General features: G+C 47.5%; 1 protein-coding gene across 3 annotated transcripts; it reads right to left on the bottom strand.

Annotated features, from left to right (window-relative positions):
* Positions 1 to 198: 198 nt before the first annotated feature.
* On the bottom strand, positions 199 to 24449 carry LOC118508927 (phosphatidylinositol 4,5-bisphosphate 3-kinase catalytic subunit beta isoform). Of its 3 annotated transcripts, none has more exons than XM_036048843.1 (6): positions 21761 to 24449; positions 21636 to 21659; positions 13973 to 15155; positions 6768 to 9689; positions 6571 to 6690; positions 199 to 6494 (listed from the first exon to the last, which is right to left on the bottom strand). In XM_036048843.1, exons 3-6 carry the CDS (start codon positions 14258 to 14260, stop codon positions 6366 to 6368), a joined length of 3459 nt encoding a protein of 1152 aa, XP_035904736.1. In that variant the 5' UTR covers positions 14261 to 15155; positions 21636 to 21659; positions 21761 to 24449; the 3' UTR covers positions 199 to 6365. The 3 variants fall into 3 exon arrangements, with proteins under 3 accessions (XP_035904736.1, XP_035904730.1, XP_035904720.1); XM_036048837.1 differs by lacking the exon at positions 21636 to 21659 and having other exon boundaries at positions 21761 to 22200; positions 22296 to 24449; XM_036048827.1 differs by lacking the exon at positions 21636 to 21659.
* Positions 24450 to 26165: the final 1716 nt, after the last annotated feature.

Here is a 26165-nt window from a genome sequence, read left to right as displayed (position 1 = left end):
CCCTTGCAGCACTCACTTACCGATTGGTGAAGCTGTTCAGCACACGCCAAAGCATGCTAGAACCCTTCTGAACGCTGCTTTAACGCTTATCGAGAGCTTAATAGCGGCTGTGACAAAGTACCTTTGTCGTTCGAAGAAAGCAACTTAAGGCTTAATACACTTTCCTTGTCATCATTGATCAATTTATCGCTCGGTACATTGCGTTTTTTTGTCTTTACTCTTCCTGTACTTCTCTTCTTTCCTAAGCTGACATTTAATGTTTTTTTTTTACTCATTTTGATGGATGTGTTGTAATATAGTAATATGCTGTGTTTGTGTGTGTGTTTGTTTCTTACTTTTGTTTGTTTTATACTTTAATGTAGAATCTTGTTGATAGGGCACACCCGCACACATGCACACACCATGTTCTATAATTACATTAAACCGTCGCTTAACAAACCGTCTTCGTCCACGTGTGCTCTCCAACACTCCTCTCCCTTTCTCTCTCTCCTTTTCTCTCTGATGTGTGTGCGCTCGTATCGAATCTGCGCATTCGTAATACAATTTATTTGAATGATTTTACGGTTTTAGATTAATATGTTTTTCTAAGGTTTTTTTGTTTTCTTCCTCAGTGTACCAGCCTTCTTACACACCATCATATAATAATCTTTTGCTCCGTCGCCATTCGCGCTACTTTCTGTATATATCATTCGGTTTCCCTTCATTTCTTATTTTTCTTTTGCTCGACTGCTATCCTTACTCGCCTATATCCTTATCCTTATTCCTTATCCCTGTAGACGATGTCACGCCATCTTGCGCAGTTCGCAGTGTTGTGGTGTGTGTGTGTGTGTCTCCTTATCTTTCGTGCATCCATCTATCCATCCACCCACACACGCACACACATACATAGGAGGGCGAGAAGATCCTTTTCTGTTTACTTATAGATGTGTGGGTGTATGTGTGTGTGTGTGTGTGTGAGTGTATTATAAATCAATCTCAATCTCGATCGCACACGGAGACCATTCTACCTATTTGTGTTTATGTGTGTGTGTGTGCGTACAAAACATACGTCATTTCCTTTTTAAGCGTTTAATATTAGTCACAATTGGAGATCACTTACTGCTACAGTACTTTAATCGCTAGCTTGTTATATTAGTAGCCTTAAAAATAATATGATAAAACTAATACGCATACGCACACACACACACACGCACTAGGCTTTTCAACACTAACCTACTCTGTATTACCAACTACTACAATGCTTTCATAAACAGGATCGTTATCCTGCCCTTTTTGTTTTGTTTCTCCACCCATTATCCGATCACTTAATCCTTTCCTCGCTTAGGTTCCCGCTTAGTTAAAAAATAGTCACCATCACTTTCATTTCCACACACACACACACACACACACACTAATGAAATCGCACGAACCGCCACTGCCGGTGTTTCACAGCCGATTCCTAGTCTTGTTGCTAGTATCGCTTGCTTAGCTTGCTGATAAGTGAGTGTGTGTGTGTGTGTGTACGTATGTATTTTTTCACAATTTGATTACAGGGATTACTCCCTTTCTTACAATTATTTTTTTCCAAATAACAGTTTAATAGTCGGAATAATGGTTTCCTTTGCTTCTTCCTGTCCACCGGTGTACTACCACGAACATGATCGATCGTCTTTATCGTCACACCTCGGAAATGAATAATTTGCTCGTTCTCTACCAACGGAAGGTGCGTTTTTGTCCCGTGTTAGGGGGCCTCTGTCCGACTATTGAAGAAGGAGGTTTGCGAAATTTTACATGACCGACCACTACACCTTTAGCAACTACAGGACACAAAAGACATGCTACATTCTTATCCTATTCCTTAAAGCAAACACATACGTATTATAAAGGAAGTGCTGTGCGCACCCATTACTCAGTGCAGAATCACTTCGTCAAAGTGATTGTGACAACACAACGGTGTAAATGCGTGGAGATATGAGCTGATCATATTTGCAAGAGAAGGATGACCTTGGGGCATGCACAGTGCTGGATAATATAGAATAAGACCACTTGATGTTTTCAAATCGTAAAACTGAGGTAATGGTGTCAATTTAAAAAAAAAATTACAGATATTCGCAAAACGTTTTTATCATCAAAACCGATATCAATTTTAAGTATCTTTTTGTTACCCTCAAAACATATTATACAATAAAATGGGCCTATTCATCACACTTAAAAATCGAACTTTTTTTATATAGTTCTGGACATCCTCTCTTAATATTTTTCAACCTTCACATAGTTTAGGTATGTTATCAAAACAGTTAGATTTTTTTTGTGTCACATTTTTTTACTCAATAATTTGAGAAATTGACAAATTTACTGACTGACAATACGGCGTCATGCCGTAATACTGGAATTATAAATAAATAATTTGAGAAATTCATTTTGTAAAAAAAAACTAAAATGGAAACAAAAACCTAAGACGTTGAGGATGCTTTTGCCTAAGTTTTGTTTGATTATACCTTTTAGAAATATCGAAAGCAGTCGTTTGAAAATCGGGTATAGAAGCGGTCTTATTCTATTGTCCATCACTGTATGTGGCTGTGCGCTGCATAGGGCACTGGACTTGACCCGGTGGTAGATCAAGAATTCCAGTCCCCCTATATCAGCAAAACCCAGTGGGGCTTTAGAGACGGGCCCTCTAATACGAGACCCCTTATAAGAGACCCCTTATACAAGACCCCTTATACGAGGCCGCCCACTGTTCATCGGTTCTTCTAGCTCTAATTTGTATAGTAAGACTAACAGGGTTTTTCTGACCAACGAGGTCCCTGGCAGCCACCAACTTCGCGCCTTTAGCTTAATCCGCCACTGGACTTGACTTGTTTAGTAGAAGTCTCGCGTGTAGAGTCATCGCCTACCAACCCGATATCCCGAGTGGTCATTCTGGAGGAGACACGTCTCAACTCCATCCATCACTCTCTCCACATGGACGGGGCCTAAAGACTCAGATCAGGTCAGATGGACCAGAGCTCATCGTATAGCGTGTAAAAGCTCGTCCACATGACACACGATCGCGTTTGCTCAGCACGGGTTGGAGGTTGGCAGGAAAAGGTCAACGAAAAACATACAAAATCTTTTTTTTAAAAAAAGTAGAAAAAGTGAGAACATACTTGGTTTCTATAAATGCATGGGTCAGGAAGTGAACAGCGATCTCTCGTCTTCTACACATCTTCGAAGATAAATACCCGATCGCATCACGTTCCACGCAATATCTGCATGTGAGAGTCTTTCACATACTTCTTTTCTTTTTCAACATGCTTTGTGCCTATACAATTTTTCCTTGCAATCTTTACATATTACAGATATCACACACTCCTGCCGTCCCATACATCCTTTGACATCTGTCCATATTGTCGTCTGCCTCAAATTCATGCCACGTGTATATGAACCGGACAAACAAATGGAGAATGGAGATCCAAAATATCAAAACACACACTTCGCGCCATTGAGAAAATTTAAGAACCACAAAGAAAAAAAGGTCGATAAAATCTAAACATCTACTTGATTCAGAAAACGTTTGAAAAAGGCACATTGTTCTTCCACACCCACCCACCTCGCTCCACGCCATATCGCACGCACACAAAACGTATACGAATTGAAATTAGTAATAGAGTAAAGGGCTAAAGGTAGTACAGGAACAGAAAACTACGTTTACAGACAGAAAAGTTGTCTCAGCAACTCTCAGCAAGCGATGGATATGCTCCCTAAAAGAGAGCCATTTGGGAGAGGAGCCGACATATTCTTGGTGGGAATCATGGCTTCTCGCCGTGGAAACACTATCATCTTGCTACTACAGTTGCGATAAGATAGGAGTCATATTTCGTAGGCGTGACAACTCTATAAAATCCAAAGTGTTCAATATCTCACCATTCGCCATTTGTTCCGATTCATATGTTCATTCCTAAGTTTTGCAGGGCCTCTTTCTCCCTATCGATGTTTGTGTAGAAAAATTTGTCCTCATGGAAAACATCTACTACTCCCCTCCTCAGAAATGGGGCGCGCCCAGTCTATTCACAAGATTCTGTCCCAACCCTTCTATTCGAAATCTCGCCGACCCCTCTACCCCCGGGAATACCCGGGGCAAGAGGGCTTTCGGGAGCTCAGGCTTAAGAAATATGTGTGGTCGTGCTAGAAGCTGCTATCTAGGATCCGTATGCTTTGCAACGATCGAAGATGATAGATGAGAAAATCACAAAACACAAAATTTACAAAATCACGCCCACCCGTGAACACACGCCGCCGAAGGATGTGAACGAAACGTGGAACATTCTGGGGGGGGGGGGTTGCATCGTCAACACCGTTATGCGTCGACGTCACCGTGACCATATTATAATATTGCCCTACGATACACATATTTTAATCAACCGTACAAAACAAACCAAAAAAAAACTCGGTACCTCGGGTTGCCTTTTCTTGGTTCTGAATTATGTACATGAAGAAGATGAACCACCACACAGGTACACACGAACACACAACTCTTCTTACACGCCATTGCGCGCTTCTTCCACCTCAGTAGTAGTGGTGTCTAATGCACCTATAAAGCGGCGCACCGTAACTCACATCGCATGATATTGTTTGGCGTAGTTACAAATTCATGTCCTCCCTTTCCGCTCTCTCATCTCTCTCCTTCCTGTATCCGTTTCCTGACATTTACATGTGTTCAATGTTCGTATACAGATAAAACAAACTTAGCTTAGTGGCTTTTAAACGAACGAATTTAAAATGCTTAGTATCTAGAGTTGAATTAAAAATGTGTCACACATACAATCTCTCTCTCTCTCACACACACACACACATACATACACGCGCGCAGGTAATGTAATGGTAATGTAATGTTGTTGGGTACGGGACTTCCCATACCGCGTGCAAACCAGCACAAACCCCATTTTCTTTGATGAGTCGATAAAACTCTTGGGAAGGACAGCTAAAGAAGGACCCCCCATATACATGATCCCCCTCCCCTTTGCCGATACAGCACGCACACACACACACACACATAAAACAGAGATGTAGCTGTACCGGGAACCAGGTGATGCTAGATAAGTTAAGGTTTTACGGACCACCCCACAGGATGGCCTTACTATATACAATATCGGGTTTTTTTGTTTCCTATCTTAGTCTTATTCTCGTTTCCTTCGCTTAATGGTAGTGCCGGGACCAAAAAGAAGCGTGTACGTATATCCGGGTAATGACTTAACCTAAGTTCCTAGATTTAAAAAAAAACGAAACACATTTTAACCGTCGCATTACTTCGCCATGTTCTAAAAAAAAAAAAAACAACCAAAACGTCAAACAGAAAAGGTGAAACTATTATAAGGTGAAAAGAAATATTTGAATTTCGTAACTTAGAAGTAGGATAATTTATCCTAATTTTGGGAAGTGAAAACCAATTATCTGGGTTGAATACGCGCGTATTGCGGTGGCTGTTGCTTCCAACACTACCATGTGGTAGAGTGCGCCAAGTATGTTCAAATTTTGGCTAATCAATTTAGCATGGTATAGCCGGCCCTTTTATAAATTGTTCATTCCTATTTTATTCAATTGTACAGCGAGAAAAAAATTCAATCATGTTTTTCATGTTTCCTTTGCTTCGCGCGTCGGGTAATTTCCTTGTTCGGTGTCCTGCTCAACTCCATATGCCCTGCCACACTAGAGCGATTGTGTGACAAAAAAGGGGGGAAAAATCGGTTATTACTAATACTACTCTCTTCCTAACTTCATACTTTCTTGCATGTGCGTGTATATGCGTTATCGAGTCCGTATTGAGTCCGTGAGTTCTGTTCATGAATTTCCTGATGTCTTGTGGGGGCTAATTGCTCCCAGCATAATAATATGTCTGTGTATGAAATAGGGCGAAATACAAAAATGAAAATAAAACTCAAAAATTCACTAACTTCAACATTGTACCACACAGCGAAACATTAATAATTCTGTGTACAATCCGGAAAATGCCCTTCAGAAAATCAACATTTTCCTACTCTCTCTCTCGCTCGTTTCACTTAATTCATGGCCGTGGCCGTTGGCTTCTTCCTTCCATTGGAGATTGGAAATACGGTTAAGGATGTAAGTGACTGGTGCATGAATACAAGGGCAAGAGCAAGGAATACAATTCAAAGTCTAACCCACCACCGGAAGGAAAAAGGGGAAGAGCGGTGTGTGTGTGTGTGTGTGTGTATACATACCAGGATAACCTGCTACAACCAGGTCGGAAAGTCTTGCACCTCTCTCTCTCTCGCCTCTCTCTCACCAACAGGCTCCCTCCCCCTCCTACAACTACCTACTACTGCTACTACCACCAACACACTACACTACATCGTTTGATGGTTCCGCCCGGCATAGGACTGCTGTCACTGACGGTTGTTCTTGGAGAAGTTGTGCGACGCCCAGTTGAGTGACGTTTTCCACGAGTTGGCAAGCGCTTCGCTGAACTTGTGCTTGAAATGTGTGCGCGCTTCCTCTTCCGTTTTGTCCAAAACCTACAACAGCCAACAACAACAACAAAAAATGGGTTTGAATGTCTCACGTATACAATACAAGTTCAATCACGCGTACCAGTGTTTCTCGAAGGTAGTTGAGATCCTTCTCCGAGGACAGTTCCGGCAGGCCGGTAGAAATCATCATCGAGAACAGCGACAGTATGAGACATCCGTGCTGGCGCAGAATAAGAAAAGCCTTGAAAGAAAAAAAACGCGAGTCGAAGAAAAAAGGTTCAAAAAATGCTCCCCCGATGCCGACGCGCAACCACATACCTCTTCGCAAAGTGTCTGGAAATGGCAGAACTCCTGTGCCTCCCGATCGGTCCGCCCGTTGTTGATCACGTAGACAAAGTCGTGGGTCAGCACGAACGGTACACGCTCCCGCCGGAAGCCAAACTTTTCCTTGAAGTGGCCCAAAATGTGGCCGAAATCGATGTGAAACAGCTGGCCGGTCTTCTTCACCATAATGTTGTCCGAGTGGCGGTCGGCAACGCCCAGCACGTACGTTGCCACACAGTACCCCGCGCAGCTCAGCGTAAACTCCTGGATCGCTTTCGCGAGCAGCTCGTCCGTGTTGTTGTGCTCGCGCAACCACGCCAGCAGGGAACCCTTCTTAAACGGTGACGTAGCGGAAAACATGCCCCGCTCCTTCTGGATGTTGGCGATCGTTTCCGCGTTCAGCACCACCTCGATCAGGCCGAGCTTGTGGTCGGTGCTGATGCAGCTGTACGGGTTCATGCGGAAGTCGAACCCGTGGCTCTTCCAGATGCGGTCCATAATGCGCAGCATCTGCAGCGTCAGCATATCCTGCCGCAGATCGTCCCCGTTCTTGAAGATCATGTGTATATCGTCTCCGTTCGGGTCGCTGTTCTCGTACACGATCCACAGTGGGCGCATCTTCGAATCCATCACCTTGCACCGCTCCGTGCGGACGGCCTTGCAGCGGAAGCTTGGATTCAGCGGGCTGATCAAATCACTCGTCAGATGGCCCTCCTTCGCGAGCTGCTCCATCAGCAGTGCCCGGCCCTTCTCCTTGCTGCCCTTCTTCACGTTGTCCGAGCAGATTTGCAAGTAGCGCAGGCACTGCATCTGCTTCAACAGGACACCCACATGTTCCGGGCTGCCGAGCAGGTACGCCTCGAGTATAAGCCCGAACCGCACCTGGACCGACGGTACGGACAACTCGGACCGCAGATGCCAGAACAGATAGTGACCGATGTGCTGATTGTGGAGGGCACGCTGCAACAGGAAGTACACCAGATCACAGTTCAGGTACGACTCGTGCTTGAGGGCTTGCACCAGCTGCAACAGATACAGCAGCAGCTCATCGTCCTCGATCGTGCGCAAACAGTCCACCGCGTACCGGCGCACGTACTTGTCCGCGTACGCGTAGTCGAGCAGTTCCAGTGCGCGCTCGATCAGCAGCTTGGGCCACTCCTGCAGCAGCGACACTATCTCCGACACCTCGTCCCGATTGTTCCACTCGACGCAGTACAGCAAGCAGGGCAGACCCTGCGGCATCTGCAGCATGCACTCGCGCCGTTTCGCCCAAATCGCGTTACGATCCTGCTCGTGGATATCGTTCAGCCGGTCGTTGTACATGTACGCCGACATGATCGCTTTGATCGAGCGCGTATCCTCCGCGCTCTCGCGATTCAGATGCTCGTTCCGGTGGCTCATCTTGGCGGCGTGGGCCAACAGTTCCTCCTCGCCTGGGTACACGATGATGCGCCCTTCCGGTCCGTACGGTCCAAAGCTTAGCAGCATCGACACGAACATATTGTTGTCCCGATTGGGGTTCGGTTCGACCGTCCCGAGCGGATGCAGGATGTCCTCCGACTGGGCGTCCTCGGCGTAGTCCCACGTGTACAGCGTTACCGAGTCCGATTTGAGCTGGTTCTTGTAGTCGAACACCATCGTGTTGACCCACGCGATTGGATTGATCAGTCCGTCCTTGGTGCGGCGCGTCCGGATGCCCGTGCTCTTGGTCGTGCGCATGTTCTCGTACACCACCAGACAGAGCCGTGCCATGCGCGGCACGTTGCTCACGTTGATATCGAAGCAGATCGTTTCGTTCCACACGGCCTTACCACTGTTCACGGTGACCGTGCGCGTCCGTGCCGTCTTGCAGAGGGATTTCCCACCGTGAAACAGACCCAGCTGCACGCCCAGCTCCTTGTCGGACTCAATGTTCAGGCCGCGGATCTCCTGTACCGTGCACTGCAGCTTCGTATCAACCTCCCAGCTGGTGACATACTTCACCTTGCGCAGCGTGTGCGATTGTTGCGATTGACTACTGCTGCTGTAGACGCTGCTGCTACCTGTACTTGCAATACTGCTGTTGTGCTTACCGACGGACACGAGCGACATCGTTGACACGGAACTGGACGTTGACACCAGCGCCGAGGACGTGGTGTTCGTGGTGGCGGTCGTACTCGACCACTGCGTAAAGTCATCCCGCGCGTCGTAGATATCGTTCTTGAACACCTCCACCGACCGTACCAACCGCGGCACAAACGTGGGCGTCTCGTCACGCGACAAACAGTCCTGCACGTACTGGAAGCTGATCATCGGGTATGCACCGTAGATGTACTCTTCCCGTCCGCACACCTTCAGTATGAAGTCGCTGCTATTATCCATCCGGGCCTTCATCGAGATACGCTTCTTCTCGAGTATCCGGTTAAGCACCTCGTCCGGCGTTGCCCGGCACGGTACCTTCACCGTCACCTGCATGTCGGTACTGATCGCCACCACACAGAAATGCCCATCCACGTTCGCGAGCCGCCGACTGATCTGGTCCGGTACGTGCGAGCCGCTCACCAGCTTGGCCGGGTACTGGTAGGCGATACGCTCCATGCGCGTCATCGCCGCCCGCCGGCTGCCGATCTCCTCGCTCAGCAAGCTCATCTTCGCGCGGAAATCGTTCACTTCCGGGTTGACGAGCGTCTTCATCGGTAGCTTGCTATCCAGCAGGATGCTGATGTTCTCCATCAGCTTCGTATCCTCCGACACGTTGGTCCGCTCGACGAAGCGCAAAATGCCGAGCGCTGGCTGGACGTCCATCAGCCGCGTTGCCTCATTCTCGTGCGTCGTGTTACAGTTCGTTCGGCCCGACGCCAGCGTGCTGAAGCAGTACTTGTTTTTGTCGCCCAGGTGGCAGTACAGCGGGTAACGCTCCGCTTCTTCCCACACATCCTTAAAATGGAAAGAAGGTCAGATATTAACCGTATCTAATCAGTGTTCCCTCCTGTTGTGTGGTGATGATCTGATCTTCTGCTTTCAAAATGACAGTTGATTTAACTGATTTTTTTTGTGAGAGCACTAGATTTTTTATAACGCGAATTGACTCAAGTGATTCGATCGGCCGAGGCGACAGCGATGCCGACCTTCACACAGCAGGGCCGTGTTCAAATCCTATCCAGACCGCCTCCTCCCCGTACGTAAGGCTGACTACTTTTCTACGGGTTAAATTTTGTCACAGAAAGCCAGGCAGGCCCAAGACCTCTCGAGGTTTCAGTGCCAAAGAAGAAGAAGAAGAAGAAGAAGAGGCTTCAAACGAACTTAACGTCACAAGACCGTATTTACCGACCGCGATCATACCGAGCTAATATAAACCCAATTCAAGTAAAGTGCCAAAGACTGTGGTAGGAGTGATAGAAGTAGTAGAAGAGAATCACGATTGATTGACTGATATTTGATGGGTAAGATATTTGAATGATTTATAGTAGATTGAATTCGATTTGATCGGAGATTTTTTCGGAGTCGGATATTGATAAATTGATGGATGTTGATCGATCCCAATACACCAAAAATTGGTAGCAAGCACAGGCACTTACTAAAAATCATAAGCATATCCAAAGGGGGTGTGTGTGTGAGTGTGTTGATCACTCATCTATCTTCAAGACCGTATTGGTGAACTGCATCAAACTCTTCAGAAAATTATGATAACTTGCGCAAAAGGGAGGAATCGTTTTTATGGCCAATATGTTTGAAGCTACACACATGAATATCGCATCCATAAACCCGTACAAAATGGCTGCCTAGCTCGATCCTTAGTCTAAGGACAATCCGATCACGACACACACAGGCGCTAGTTGCCGTTGGAGCAAAAATTATTTAAAACTTCCAAAAACTACTGATAAATAATTATAGGAGGAAGCTAATGTCTAGTTCCTGTCACTTAGCACTTCTAGTGCTTAAGAAGGCACACACGCTAAAGAATCTTGAACACATCAGCTTCAAACAACTTCCACATCACATGATCACCACTTTCACCATCTAAACTCCTTTGGCGGACCCAAAGCCCTTTGCTAAACACACCTGGAAACCACGAATTCTTCTAAAAAAATTCTTCAACTTTGACTTCCACTTAAGCAATAGCAAACGGATCGAGGTACAGGAAAAGCACATTCTATCCACGGCAACCACACACACCACGCGCGCGACACACGTCCACCACGGCTCACCGATGGCACACAATTGAGAGCAAAATTGCACTGGATGCTGCTTCTTGCTTGCCGGGGCTGCTGCTGCTTCTGTTACAGTTTTTGCCCCATCTCTAGGCGCACAAAAGAGTGATGCGCATGCATATCGCCATCGCACGAGTGAGTGACATTCGCGACCTGCGGGAAAGGCACACAGCACAGTGCCAAGGGATATTCTTCGCTCCCCCCGGTCGCTGTTTCACCGTTGCACACCACCGACGAATTCGCGGAACGTTCCGTTAGCGGAGGAGGAGCAGGAGGAGGCGACGAAGCAGCGGGGGGGGGGGGTGTGTTAAGGCGAGAATAGGGAGATAGTGGCCAAGCGCGACTTAGCAGAAGCGCTTCCTTTTGGCCGTTGCATAATTTGATTGCATCGGTCGTTAAAATGCACCCGTGAACCATAATTGTTGGTGCAATAAATTCTTTGCGAGTGCGAGGATCGGAGAGCACTGGGCACGAGGGTCGCACCATCCAATCGGACTTATGTCGGGGTCGAATAATAACCGTTCGGTAAAATTATATTTTAAAACATGAATTATTGCATTAAACTAATTGAATGACCGTAGCTGCAGCAGTCATCTAATCAGCGTCCCACTGGAGACAAAGGGGCCATATTCCAGATATTGGATATTGAAGGCATCGCCGCGCGCCGGATGATGTCTTTCAATATGCTGCTGTTCTGGGAAAAGTTTCAGGCTAACATTAGGATTTTACGATTTGCTAGGTTTGCTTTACAAAAACGACTTTATCATCTGGATGTATAGAGTCAAAGTCAGGACGAAATTCTAGCTTCTATGATCTCTGTCTTTCGCCCGTCCACACAACGGGAGACCTCCCCGGGAGACCCACATGTAAGAGAGATCAAATACGCTCTTCAACAAAAATTACTTGACATAATCCAGCATTCTTGTTCTTCTTTTCTATTTGATTTTCTGGTGCCTTCCACAAGTAACCCACAGCACTTAAGCACGGACAAACTTTGGCCATCTTCTTCTTCTTCCTTGGCACTACAACCTCGAGAGGTCTCGGCTTTCTGTGACTTCATTTTACATTTTACTACTTTTTTGGGAAAGCAGTCAGCCTTACCGTACGGGGAGCCGGTCTGGTCAAGATGGGATTTTTGGACCCCGGCCCTGCCGTGTGAAGACCGGCGCCGCTGTCACCTCGGCCACCGGACCACCCCCAAACTTTGGCCATCTATGTCCCATAAATCCAGAGCATGCTCCGGGGAGGAGGGACACCTGAACATTCTAGTATGACATCCATGGTGTCGTGTTGAAAAAGTTCAAACTTGTGCCTTGTCGCTGGGGTTTCTTTTCTTTTTTTGCAAAACGATTTTAAAATATACCAATCAAACGTGTGTCACAAAGCAATCCGCCCGTAATTGTTATCCTCATTAGGAAGTAGCGCATAGATGGAACAAGCAAGGAAACGCGCACACTACCCAGAGAGTCTGTCGAAAGGATTCTCGGAACACTGCTCCAATCGACAAAACAAATGCATAGAGCAAAAGGTAATTGGAAATAACAAAACGGCCCGGAAGGCAGGTTATCCTTAACGAGTAACGCACAGTACAGGGGACACGCACCGGCAGCGACCCGGCAAATGATGTACACAGAGCAACGCCGCGCGACAGATTATCAGCGAGCGGATATAGTTGATGTTTGATTTCTCGGCGATCGTCTAAACACAATTAATTTTGCTTCTGCCGGAAGACATTACCATCTCACAAACGACACCGGGCTGGTCACAACAAATAATCCTCGGACTCGAAGAGACAAGTTCGAGCAAATGAAAAAAAAAGAAAAGATGGTAGGATTAACTCGTCTTGTCTAATGTCCCATACACGTTCCATGACGACATATTGGCGTGAAAGGAGCAACAACATGCTTGCCAATCAATTGTTTCACTACCTCCCTTTCTATTGCCTGAGTTGAACAAAATTCACTCAATATCAAAATCCTGTCTTGGGAGGCGAGCAAAAGCAAGGCCTTACTATGGCTAATCTATCTACTTACTTGTTGTACACTCAAGATTTGAAAGAAAATTTCAAAAATCTTTCCGTTATAAACCCCCCGGATGAGGTTGTAATGAAAGCCATTCTCGACGGCTCGGACTAAAACCTGGGGGGGGGGGGGGCTAGGATCGTGCTACTTTTTCATTCGGCATTACAACCCTTAAAGGTCCTGCAGCGCCATTTTAGTGCGTTTCTGTCACTTCATTTTATCCGTAAGCAAATCATACATGAACAATCCCTATGAGTCCTGCACTCTGGAGGAGGAGGTGCTCTAGGTACGACTTTCCAAGGACAGATATCGGTCTCGGGTTTTTTCTTCTATAAACTATATAATTTTGTACGAATAGAATATAGTCAGGACCGCAAAAAAAACGAGAAACCCTATTCTTAAGCTCTCCAACGTAAATCATATCTCCGATTAATATGACTAACTCAACGGAGCTTCTACGTTCTACGTTTTTGAAAAAAAATTATCATTCCTTCCCTCTTCTACCGTGATAGCGTAACGCAACACACAATGATGAACACTAGAGCCGTCTCCTTTGTCTACAAAGACAGATGCAAAAATCCAATTTGGTTACGGCTAAATCACATTTGCTGCCCATATAATTCTGATCAATCCCTTCCGGCAGCAGCATTTGGGATGAGTGCTGTCACACGGTGGCGGTATGTGCAAAGTAAGAGAAGATTGGGAGGGAGGGAGGGGTGTTAGTTTTCTGCGATCGTAAAATTTAAAATAGAAACTATTACATTTCCAACCACAGTGTTCCCCGCATAGCATCATCATCAGAAGACAAGCGTTCCTGCTTGCCTAATAATATATTCTCGCGCGCGCGTTCATGTATCCGAAAATTGCATCCGCTCACAAAACTTGACCTCCTCCCTCCTCCTCCTCCCTGGGGCAGATGCAGCACTTTTTTCGCATCGGACATAAAACAACTCAACAGCACATGTGTGTGTTTCTAACTGGTACGTACCGTCTTCAGCTCCTCCAGCGTGATGTGGATGGGTATGCACATCGTGATCATCACCCCGTTCGGCATCAGGAAGTGTAGCTCGGTCAACTCGTCCGGATTCTTCCAAAACTCGTAATCGAACAATGGGCGCTGCTGCATTGGCTGCTGCTGCTGCTGCTGCTGGTGCAGATGCTGCTGATGTTGCTGCTGGAGATAGATCCGGTGCGGCACTTGCCAACTGGGATCGTTCCCCGGCAGGGTCGAGTGTGCGGTACGCTTCATGGTGGTAGTCGTTTGCTCCTGTTTCATTTCCTGCCGTTCCACCAAACCTTCTCTCTCTCTCTCTCTCCCCCCCGTCAGGAACTCGTTCCCACTAAACCAAAGTTCCTCCGGAAGCGTGTGTATAATAACGACACTAATACGCAAATATTCCTCGATTGGCGACACACGACACTACTAAATTGGAATGGTTCAATCCCGTTTGACTTACGTTTCAAAACTCCGCACCTGATATTTTATGTCCTCCCGGGAGGGGGGGGGTGTGTTTTCATTAAAATAGCTTTTGCACATGTGTTGGTTTTACACTAAACACTTAAAAGTTTGTTTCCTTCACTTCCTGGTTCGATTAAAACTCCGCTTGCCGCTTGCAGTGTTCCAGTGTAGTACATACACGAGGCCGTTTGACTTGTTTGGCGGATGGCGGACACACAACCCCACATATTCGTGGTAGCCGGTACACACCACACGGTACACTTACATATTTTTCCGTATCATCTTAAAAACGTTCACACCGTATTACTTTGACGCGTGCGGGCACGGACTTGTGCCGGCTATAGAATAGTGTGTGGTGCCTTACACACTACACCAAAAACCTCTTATCGCTCAGCGGATATGCACTAAAACCGTGACGGTGCTTTGCTCTATATTACAATCGAAATTACTTGTGTTGCCTTTTTGTTTTCTCGTAAGGCGTCGAAAAACGCTTTCCCGTAGGCACGCTTCTCGTTGCTAGATGACCATACACTGATATCGATCTTACAGTGGGGGTTGAGCAACACACCACAGGCCGGAATCTCGTTCGGTGGCCCGGTCGTGGAACAGAGAGTTGGTGTGTACGGCGCGTCGTCGGTGGGGTGGCGACGGTCTCTCTCGATTGCTCATTCGCGCGAACGACACGACGTTCCATCAGCTGGCCTCATATGGTCTAAAACAGAGGGGGGAAAAAAAAACAAAGATGGCAGTTAGCGGGCCCGCTAGTATTAAATAAACAAATTGTGAACCGTTTGCAAAACATGTGTATAAGAAAGCCAAAGATGTTGATGCTGCTGGAAGGAAGCTATGGGACCCCGTGTTCGCTCTGTGCGTGATTTTAATTGCGCCCCCACAGCCGCAATAAAACCCGTACCTCGTAATTCGAACGTTCGCTCACTCGGGGGGAAGGGGGACCCCAACCGAAGTGCACAGTGAATCATTTCACACACACAAATTATACACAAACGCATTCGTGTTAAAATTCATAACATCAACAAGCAAAATTATTAGCCCAACCCGTTTCGGTAAAATTATTTAAAATAATCCCAACGACTTTCGGAATGCATCTCGGCGCTCCAATAAATTCGAATAACACGTACTTGCCAGCGTACACCAGGCCAAGGAGCAGAGCAGCAGCAGGTTCACATCAAGCAATAAGGAAGACATCATCTACACCGAACGGCCACAAGCGACGAACCGGCGCACACGAGGGACACGGTGATGGTGATTGCGACCCCCCCTCGCATGCCCAATTGCAACGAACTGATTTTTCAAGCAAAATATCCCGCAAGCGCGCAATAACGCCATTAAACGATTAAACCGATAGGGTGGCTGTGAGGGCTCGCTGCTTGGATGCAGATGATGTTATTGACGACGAGCGCGCTTTAACGCGCGGGCAGCACACTACAGGAATGAACGTTCCTACCCGCCACATAACACCCCGTTGACCGTAAACCGGAGTAGAGAAAAAAAAATCGACGTTGTGCACATTCCTCCGGCTGTGATGCATCGAAGCAGGAGCAACAAACTCGACCTTCGACTGAGTGTTTATGAGTGACTAATTTCACTCTACGATACAAAACGCAGGAACGGTCCCGGAGGTTCCAATAGAACGGCAGGACCGGGGTTCCAATCCGATCTGAGTCACGACGTGCCCCCCCCTCACTTGACTATCCAACTATCTAACGCTATCAAATAAAGTTAGTAGTAAGCCATATAAACGGCAGGCGTATGACCTATAATAGGTCGTTAGGTCAAGAGAAAGACGGAGCATATATATATACGCTTCTACTATTAAAACTGTTTTGATCCAAACCATGCAAATCGATTTTTTCAACTAGGGTGGGCATTATAAATCATATCTCTAATCTAACAGTTCTCGGGGGGATCCAGCGTATCCAGAACCTTCGAAACGGATAACACAATTCAACGCTCCAATCGTACGTGTGGCCTCTCGCCGGTAGGGAAAGGCGCCACCCAGACTTTTTGCTCGGTTGACATTTGATTTGAAACAAAATTGAATTAAAAAAAAAAAGCGCTAAAAAGGCACGCGCGCTAGCGACCATAAACTTTAATTATAGAACAGTTAGAAATTCATCGTTCCTGTCGCCTGCGTCTTGATACCGTACGTAGCGAAAGGAGCAGGCAGCAGTGGCGGACGTTTATTTTACATCTCAACATATCCTATGCTCTGACACGAGCGGCACTTCTAGATCGCATTTCTACCGGAAGAAGCATTGAGCGTAAGAATGCCACACACGAATATTTGGTCCGTGTCTAGACATTCGGACAAGACTCTCCCCACATCAGGCACAATCGCATAGCATAAGTGTCGTAGCACGGTTTGAGTGCCGGTTTCCAGTGAATCGTGGACCGGAAGGGTTTCTCCTACAGCAGCTAATGTGATCAATGATTTGCCCCCATCTACGAATCACGCCAAAAAAATAACAAATCTCGCAAACCTGCCGATCAAAGGCCGGCAAACACACCACAGAGAAATCGACCGCCGGTGCCGGTGCGACGGACCGCGGGCCATAAAACACCGATCTCATCCCCACAAAGCTTCGTACCCAGGGTTGGACCCAGCTGTTATTATATTATTGTTTGGGGCCGCTTCCCCCCCTCCTTCCCTTCCGGACCATCCCCCGGTATCGGTCTCTCTCCGGGGCCTACCGGGGTCGTGTACCGAGAACAAAAATTTACGATCACCGATCACGCGGAGCAAACCACCACCACTCCCGCTGGAACTCTCGCGCCGTTGGTCTTCTGGAGTCTTCCGTCAGCCGCGTCAATCTCTACCGGGGTAAAAGTGTGATCGGCGAGTTTTGGAGTGTTGTGGCGCCGACAAGCGATTTTGTTTTTAAATTGGCAAATTTAGTGTGTCTGCACGAGGCTTTTAAAACTCCAACAACGTATTTTGCGGAGGATTTTTAGGTGCCTCGTCCTGCTCCTCGATGGGAAGAGCCGATGGATGGTCGGCTTACCAAAAACAAAAACCCCTTTGTAGCGTCTTCCCCCAACATCAAAAGTCAAATCGGCTTCGGTGCCCTAATGAAGAAGCCTTTTCGACTACAATAGCCGGCCACGGACGGGCAGCGTGTTCCTTCACGGACGAATTTTATGATATTTTTTTAAATGCTTGTCTCAGGGCAGACAAAAGTCCCACGGACGCCGGGACTCGAAATTTCGAACTGTGCGCGAGCGCGGGGGGGACATGGCACAAAAATGGAAACGCATACTTTTACGACTGCGTCTCGAAACACCATCGGTCCTTGTGGTTTGGTTGAAGCGCTATGGAAAGCAGGCACACAGCAGCAGCATGTTTTACGACAGGGCGATGGATTGTGCCTTTTTGCTTGCGACGTGGTTTAAGAAAATTAGATTTGAAGAAGACGCAGAAGGGAGTTTGCTTGCTTGGGGGTATTACTGCATTCTTGGTATATGCATTTTTCCAATACGTTTTTCTTTGTTTCCCCATTTTACGCACCGAAACTCGTTTTTTGAACATCTCCACTAACTTTACATCTTTTCGTTCTAGCGCATCCTTCCTTTGAACTCAGCCTAACTCAACCATCACAATACTAAAACAATTTGTGTTGTCCAAAGTTTATACTTTCGAAGCTTCATCTAGGTTTTTTGCCACTCTAAACAGCCACGCCGCCGCTTGTAGCGAGAGGATCCAAGACGGCTAAGCAAACCGGGCAAAAGACCACACTTGGTCAGCTTATGCACTCACACACACATACACACTGGTGAGATGCACTTTCCCGGTGTCTTCAACAGCATATGTTGGTCGTGCGGTTCGCCATTCGGCCTCCTCTTAGAACGGTTAAAAATAAAACCCTTCACACGTGGAGCACAATAAAATCGGAATTGCTCTTCCTTCGCAACACCGACCCCGTGGCAAACAATCTCTAGATTCGCTTCAATATCGAATCAGATATGGATGATCTTCTGTGAACTCCTCGCCATACTTCTTCTTCTTCTTCTTCCTTGGCACTACCACCACGAGAGGTCTCGGCCTGCCCTTTCTGCCTTTCTGTGATTTGATTTTAGCGCCCTTGGTAAGTAGTCAGCTCTACGTACGGGGAGGCGGACTGGATGGGATTTGAATCACGGTTCCATCGTATGAAGACCGGCGCCGTTATCGCCTCGGCCACCGGGCAGCCCCACGCCGTACTTCAATTATTTAAAAAAAAGCATTTAAAGCAAGGCGGTTGCACCTCAGCTACAAGACACTCTTGCCTATTGCTATAAGGATCAACCTTTCTCATTTGTTAAATATTTAATTCGAAACACCTGCACCAGCAGATCACCATGATTGTATTTAAAGTCGAGACATCGAAACTGATACCTCACTGCGGTGAGGTGAGGTGAGGCTCTAAAAACCGTATATCCGCCCCGCCGGGGCAATATGGCGGATGAGGGGATACACATTCTTCTGAAGATACACGAGCCAGATGCCGACGACATATTAACCCTCTCTCTGATTTAATATGGTCTATCTCTGATTCTGATTGTAAAAATAATCAGCTACCTAACTAGGCCTTCTTCTTCTTCTTCTTCTTCTTTGGCACTATACAACCTCGAGAGGTCGCTGCCAGCCATTTCTGGCTTTCTGTGACTTAAGTTTACCCGTAGAAAAGTAGTAGTCAGCCTTACGCACGGGGGGAGGCTGGATCTGATCTGGATGGAATTGGATCGCTCGGCTACCGGACCGCCCCAACTAGGCCTAGGGCCTTCTGCAAGACTTCCCCACGGGGAAAGGTAGAAAGAGCCCCGGTAAGTTAAATCCACACTGTGCCCCACAGTTTCCAGCTTGATCATCGTTGCAACTCTCGCAGCGATTATTGTACCGCTTATCCTGCTGGGCACTGGATCTTTGCTGTAATAAGTTAGTTTGAAGACATTCTCTGATGACTCCCACCATTCTTCTTCTTGGCACTACACAACCTCGAAAGATCTCTCGGCCTGCCGGCAATGTGTGACATTTTACACAGCCCTGCGTACGGGAAGGTACGTCGGGTCAGGATGGAATGGTTGAATCCTCTCTGTCCTGTCGTCACCCCAAACTTACCTACTATCAAACACTGCAAAAGACCTTGATGATGTACTGTCCTGTCTAAGTCGACCGCTAAGGGTTAAACACATCATCGCTATATTTTGCTGGATAATTCAACATTTCAGAGACTAGCGCATGCGGTAAAAGATGACTCACCAAGCAATCGGCTCGCCACACACACACACCCACACGAGAACATGCGCTTTCCTCCGAGTATATGCACTAGTGGATCGACCAGCCCCACCTTGAAGCACACACTCGCAAACACGCGCGGGACACTGGATGACGATCACTAGAAACCCATCCACTACCGATGGGCACACGCGATAGACTAATTTCTGGATTCTGGAAAACGAGCCCACCAGTCAACAAGATAATAAGCGCCCCTTCTAATCGATTGCCGGCCGGATCGATCCCGACCGGGTTTGCATTAAAGCAGGATGTTTTCGCCGAACACACACACACTGCCGCCATCCGGCAGATCCCGCAAACAATTGACCAACCCGTGCGGCAAGAAGAGTTCGGCACGGTTTCGCGTGAAGGCAATGGGCCCAAAATTTGCAAACCAAAGCATGGCCAGCCCCGGTTGTGGAGCGCGAGTGCGCGTCTTCTTGGTTTTTGTTGTTTTTTGTTTTTGCTTCTGCCTTTTCTTCTTCTGTTGCCGGTCGCTTCGGGTAGTAACAAAGCCGCGATCATCCAGAAGCGGGCTCGAGAAATGCTGGATGATGGGCGGGAGATGTGTGGATCCTACGGGAGGGGGGGGGGGGGGGGTGGTTAACAAAATTGCGCCGGGCAATGGCCGTTTCCACCGTGGATGTTTTGTAGTACACACTCGATCGATTCTGTTGCATAGCCTACGGGCGCGATGAAGCTGTCTTTTTTTCTACCAGCCAAAAACTAATTATACACCTCAAAAAATTAAATAATAATAGTTGGCTCCCGCTCGTAACCAGTTCCAGGAGCAGGCAAAAGACAAATTAGCAGCCAAGAATTATCATCCGCAGGCGCAAGAACTAATTAAACGAAAAAATTGTCTTTCCACCACACACACAGTGCAGTTGCAATTTCTTAACAATTTAAAGCAAAATCATAAATGTTTTGTTGGAAGCGTTTGTTAAAGCATAATTACGTCAATTTCCGGTAGTACGTGTATATGCACGTGTTCTGCCGAATTTTCGCGCAATAAAATCGTCACAAAAAGCTACGGAGCTATGCTGAGCTCGGAGTTTAATGCTAGGTCTTGGCCGTGTTTGTGTGTGTGTGCTTGAAACAAAAATGCGATTTGAAACAACAACAAATTAAAAAAAAAATGCTTCCTTGGAGTTTTAAAGTTTCCCGTCCCGCTCCCGCCAGCATCATAACACAGCACGGATGTGCAAGATTTACGACCGCGCGTCAAGAGGTGCCCAGCGGGAGAGTTATCTGCACCAGAAGAGGTGGAAATGAAATTGCTACGCGAATGCGACCGTTAAAAAAAAACCGGTTATCACCGCATCCGTCATACTCGCGGCGCTGGCTACAGCTAGCCAACGCGCTACCCCCCCCCCCCCCACAATCCTTTCGCTTCTCTTCTGTTAGTTTTGGGGCGACAAAACATTCGAGCGATCTTGCGGGGTGATCATATTTTAGGTGATTGTTTCGTACCGGGGAACTAGTGTTGGAGCCCTGGAGTCTAGCGAAATTTACTTGCCGAAAATGCATGCAAATCCAGCATTATCGTTGAAAGCAACATCCTCTTCTTCTTTCGTTTTACTCAGGAAACCTCGAGAGAAGGTCTCCTTCCCCAAATCATCATCATCGCCTCTACAGATAATCAGACCATCAGGTTGTAAGGGGATACGGTCCAGACGGGACCTGACACCCGAACATCCGACGCCACTACCGGTAATACTTCCACGGACCCCGCCCCAAAGCATATCATCCCCAAACAAACGAAGCTTCCCGGCCACCACGCATTTTAAAAGTAGCTAGCAAGCGTGCGGCTAAATATGCTGTGTAGAGAAAAGCATTCCAAAAGAAAGAGCCAGCAGCGCAGTCCGATCGCTACACGATTGCATTTGGTAGTCGTTGGGTTCTCTCTCACGCACTCACCAATGCATTCCTTCTACCAGCCATCTAAAACAAAAAGCGCACACCATCATTCGTTCTAGCGAGTAATAGTTCCGGTTAGAGAGTAAAAAAAAACGGGCAAACTAAAAAATGTATGCATCTCTTACCCGTAGCATATTACCGGCTGCTTTTGCTTGGCCGTTTGTGGCATGTTTTTTTCTTCGACGTCTCCGTTTCCTTAGTAGTGGGTGCCGTGCGTTGGTTTGCATTTCCTGCTGCATTGCGTCGCCTTCGGATGCTCAATCGGAACGGATGGAAGTGGACCGCTGTACAGCTGTGACCACCGCATGGTTGATACGTTGTTTGTGCGGTACACCACACCACCCGTCGCGCACCTAGCCCCCCACACACACACACACAGACACACGATATCCCCGGGTGGGGTGAGATGAGTCGTCGTCACGTGCCGTTTTCCGAATTTGATTTGATTGCGATTCAATTTTATGGGGCGAGTGGGTGGTGGTGGTCGGCTTTCTTTCACTTTCTTCGCTTTGATCGTTGACCAAGATGCCGGGCGGAACGAACCCAGGTTTTGATCGCTGCTGTGCTGGTGTTGGATGGAAGCACGGAAAACGGGAAAGGATTAACGCGATGCTCTTTATCTTGCTCACACACGCACACACGACACGGTCACATACGCACTTGAACGCTTTTCTTTCAAAGATGGCTTTTCTTTCTTCTAACAAGTGGTCCAGGATTTGCCAAGGACGCAGCACCGCTTACACTGTCCGACGCACCATCGCTAGGCGGTTTCTCGTCCGGATTCACTCGCGGTGCTGCTGCTTCGTTTCTTTGTCCGTCGCTCGGTATTACGGCAGCACACACGCACGTTCTGACGCACCCGCAACAACGCGCCCGGTAACAAGGGGCTACTCGCGCACATACAACAACAACAACAAAACCACTTCCTTTCTCTCCAACCGAAATACACAAACACACAGTGAAGTACGTGTGTACGGCACACACATACACACGCAAAAAAGAACCGCCTTTATCCTTGGATGTGCCTGTATCCTTGAACTTTGCCTTGTCGCAGGCTTCTGTTTTGCTGTGGTGTGAGTGAGTGTGTATCTGTATCGTCATCCAGCCATCCAGCGACACCAAACAATCGGCTCTGTCTCCAGACGGCTCCTCGTCCTCCGCGTCCTGTTCCTGTCCTTCCCTCGATCCTTTCGGCGCGTGTTGGCGGTGTGTTTATCGGTGTTTGTTTTTTAATTTTTCGGCCAGCAGTACGCAACAACTTCCCGGCTAATGGCAGCACCACCACACTACAGTACCAACAACAGCGGGCGAACGAGCGCGGCGGTTCGATTGTTTTTGTTGTGTCTCTGGCTGCGGGCCTGTGTTTGTTTGTCACTTGTGATGCGTGGCTGCACGTTTATGGGGCCGGATCGATCGCTCGGTTCAAGCTGGTTGTGACACGGAGGACGGTGATTTGGAGGTGCATTTTATTTCCCGACGGCGAAATATAATAAAATGCGACAGGAGGAGAGCCTTGGCGAAAATGGCATTTTTTCCCCCGCTAATATCGCGTTTGTGTTTGTGTGTTTATGTGTATTTTGCACGCACCCATCCGCCGGTCAACTTCTTTTACGGCCGAAGGTTTTTGTTTTTCTTTTGCTTCCTTTTGCTTCGTCTAGCCTATGACTTTTGTGCGTGTGGTTTGTTGTTCTTTTCCTTACTTTCCCTTCGACACAGCGTCACATGCTATCTGTCTGCGTCTCTCGGTTGTGCGTGTGTGTGTGTGTGTCTTCCACACTCCCGCCTCTCCTGCTTTACGCATGGATATATCCGGTGTTGTTGCAGCTGCAATTTTTTGTTTTTGGAGTTTGCATGTTTTTTTTTTGCTTTTCTGCAGGCACGCAGCTAAACGCACACGAACACACACACACACGGGTAGAGATCACGGCATCATTAGCAGCACCGTGCGAACACCGCTACCATCTTCTTCCTGCGTTCGGCTCTTGCCATTCTCCACGTTGCTACAGCAACCATCGACCCGCCGCTATCCCGTAAAGGAAAGCCCTTGCTGTGGTGCAATTATTGTTGCTTTTTGTGAAGGGCTCCACCTGCAAGAAGTTTAACACACTCCGCAGCAAACACCAAGTAGCCGCTGCGCCCCGGTAGTCGTATCACTGCTGTTGCTTCTTCGGTGTGTTTTGAACGATGGGGAGCTGGCCCACTGGATCCAAAGCTAGATGCACAGACAGTGTGGGCACACAGTATTTTCTCACGCCCTTTTGACATACACACACACACGCGGCTCGGAAACTAGGATGAGGATATCGAGACGCGTATACCTGTGTTGTGTTTGTGTGCTTTCTCTTGTGAGCAGACTCCACAAGATGCAACACACGGCTGCTGCTGCTGTTGGCTCTGTGCGATGCCGTGCTGTGCGGTATAAACACACACACGCACGCGAATTTTCTTCACACCACACTTCAGCTGCGTAAAACCTGCCCCCCAAGGGTCTGTTTTTTTTTGTTTTCAACCCGAAAATCGAGCCTCGCTCGGTGTGATGTTGTGGGAGAGAGTCGTCGTCGGTAAGACACAACCAACAACAACAATAACAACAAAAGCCACACACAACTATCCGCGGAGGGAAGAAAAAACACGGCGATGACGGCGATGACGGTGATTTCGACGGTAGAATCAGACACCGCACGCCCGCCCGCCTGCCTCCTTTTACGCCCCTCCTCGTCGTTTCTGCCGGGGAATGGGCCAAAAAATAACCTTTCCAGGGAACAAAAATAAGCAACCCACCAAAAGGTTTTCGGGATGTTTGTTGTGTGTGTGTGTGTTTTTGACAGAGCATCGGTGGATTTTTCGCCGCACCGGTTTTTTCGCCCCCGCTTTGCGAGGGATGAAAAAGCACACGTGCACGCACGCACAGAGACACGTACACGCACGTACACACATAATGAGAGTACTTGGGACGGAAATTTCATCAATTCGCCCCGGTTTTAATCGATGTACGGTAAGGGGTTTTTCATATATAGATGTGTGTGGTCGCTTGTTTGATCCGACGTGTATGTGTACGTGTGTAGCAAAACAATGATATTGCATTGTGCTGCACTTGCTTTTTAGAACTATCCAGAGGGCGTTAAAATAATCAACGCCAGTTAACTAGGAAAAACTGGTACTTCTACATCTTCCCGGTTAAACCAGAACCTCCAAAGACATATATGCTGGCTTGCTAGATTCATTTGCTAGACCACCAGACGACTCGGTCTCTTTACGCAGAGGCTACTTACTCAACATCAGCTCCTATACTGGCTAGCAATCCACTCCCTGCAGGATCTAAGGAACCATCGACGGTTGGATTTAAGAAACACAGACATTATGCAAATCCCTGGCTGATTCCATTTACCGGTTACCACAGATTATGATCTGTTGATAATAACTACTAATTATTTCCCCAAAACCGGCCGACACTGGTAATCCCTCAGAGGACAAAAGTCCATAGATACTTTATCGGTCTCTACCGAGAGTACTTCATTGTCTTTCTTGGACCATCAGTGGAATCATTTCGCAGGATCAGAAAGAGGGATGTAGCAACCTTGGCAATCATTTACAGTAGGATTTAAGAAATGGATTGAATATGCTTACCATCGCGCTCCTGCAATAGCACTGCGCAACTGAAACAAACACCTGATCCGGAAACCAAATTCCAGCACACCCGTGCCTCGGAAGTTTGGCTCGTATGTGGTATTCATTCCAGCCTCGACAGCTGCGACATCAAACTTGAAGCTGCCAACGAAGGACTCCGCAACGATAACCCCCGAACGTCATCATTACCGACCACTGTTCCTACGGCATCTCCTTAAATGCCCAGCATCTTGACGATATCCTTTCAGCACCTGTAATTGTTTTCCGCTGGGTGCTGAATGAAAGCCACAGTAAAACTTCCTATCACACGCAGAACGCCACCCAACAACAACTCACCATCATCGCAGTAGTCGCCCCAAAGCTGGAACACCATTTGGTACAACCTAAACCTCCTAGAGCACCATTAGTGTAGCTTCAACGAAGCATGCTGCAAAGAATCAACGTACAAATAGAAAACACGACGAGCAGACACAGCACTGCAACAGCCATGAACAGCCATCCTTGCATGAAGTCATCAGCGCCAACAGACAGCTGAAATCCCGATGGGCAGGTGACCGAACTGTTCCAGATGGACTCGGAGAGGCTTGCCGCGGTCATGCATCGGGGCTGATTGTCAGGCCATGGGACCAGAAGGAACAACCGGTGTTAACTTCCGAGCCATCAGATAGTCCTGAATGCTGCCTCCAACATCCTGTCCCGTATACTCTACGCTCCGGATTTACGCCCCTTTGCGACAGTTTTCGTAGGAAGCTACCATACTGGGATTTGTTGGAGGGAAATCCTTCAACCTAGCCTCCAGAAGTGCCGGGAGCAGCAGAACCCCACGCGCCATCTGTCATCGACTTCAAGGCAGCCTACGCAATACCATAGATTGGACCGAGCTGTGAAACATCATGCGGCAGA

The sequence above is a fragment of the Anopheles stephensi genome, chromosome X, assembly GCF_013141755.1.
Source record: "Anopheles stephensi strain Indian chromosome X, UCI_ANSTEP_V1.0, whole genome shotgun sequence".
Classification (NCBI taxonomy): Eukaryota; Metazoa; Arthropoda; class Insecta; order Diptera; family Culicidae; genus Anopheles; species Anopheles stephensi.
This window is presented reverse-complemented; position numbering and strand designations above follow the sequence as displayed.

Coding starts and splice junctions, on each gene's coding strand:
- LOC118508927 (XM_036048843.1), bottom strand. CDS start 14,260: ATGAAACAGGAGCAAACGACTACCACCATGAAGCGTACCGCACACTCG. Junction 6,691..6,767: donor TCCAGACACTTTGCGAAGAG/GTATGTGGTTGC, acceptor TTTTCTTTCAAG/GCTTTTCTTATTCTGCGCCA. Junction 6,495..6,570: donor ACTACCTTCGAGAAACACTG/GTACGCGTGATT, acceptor TGGCTGTTGTAG/GTTTTGGACAAAACGGAAGA.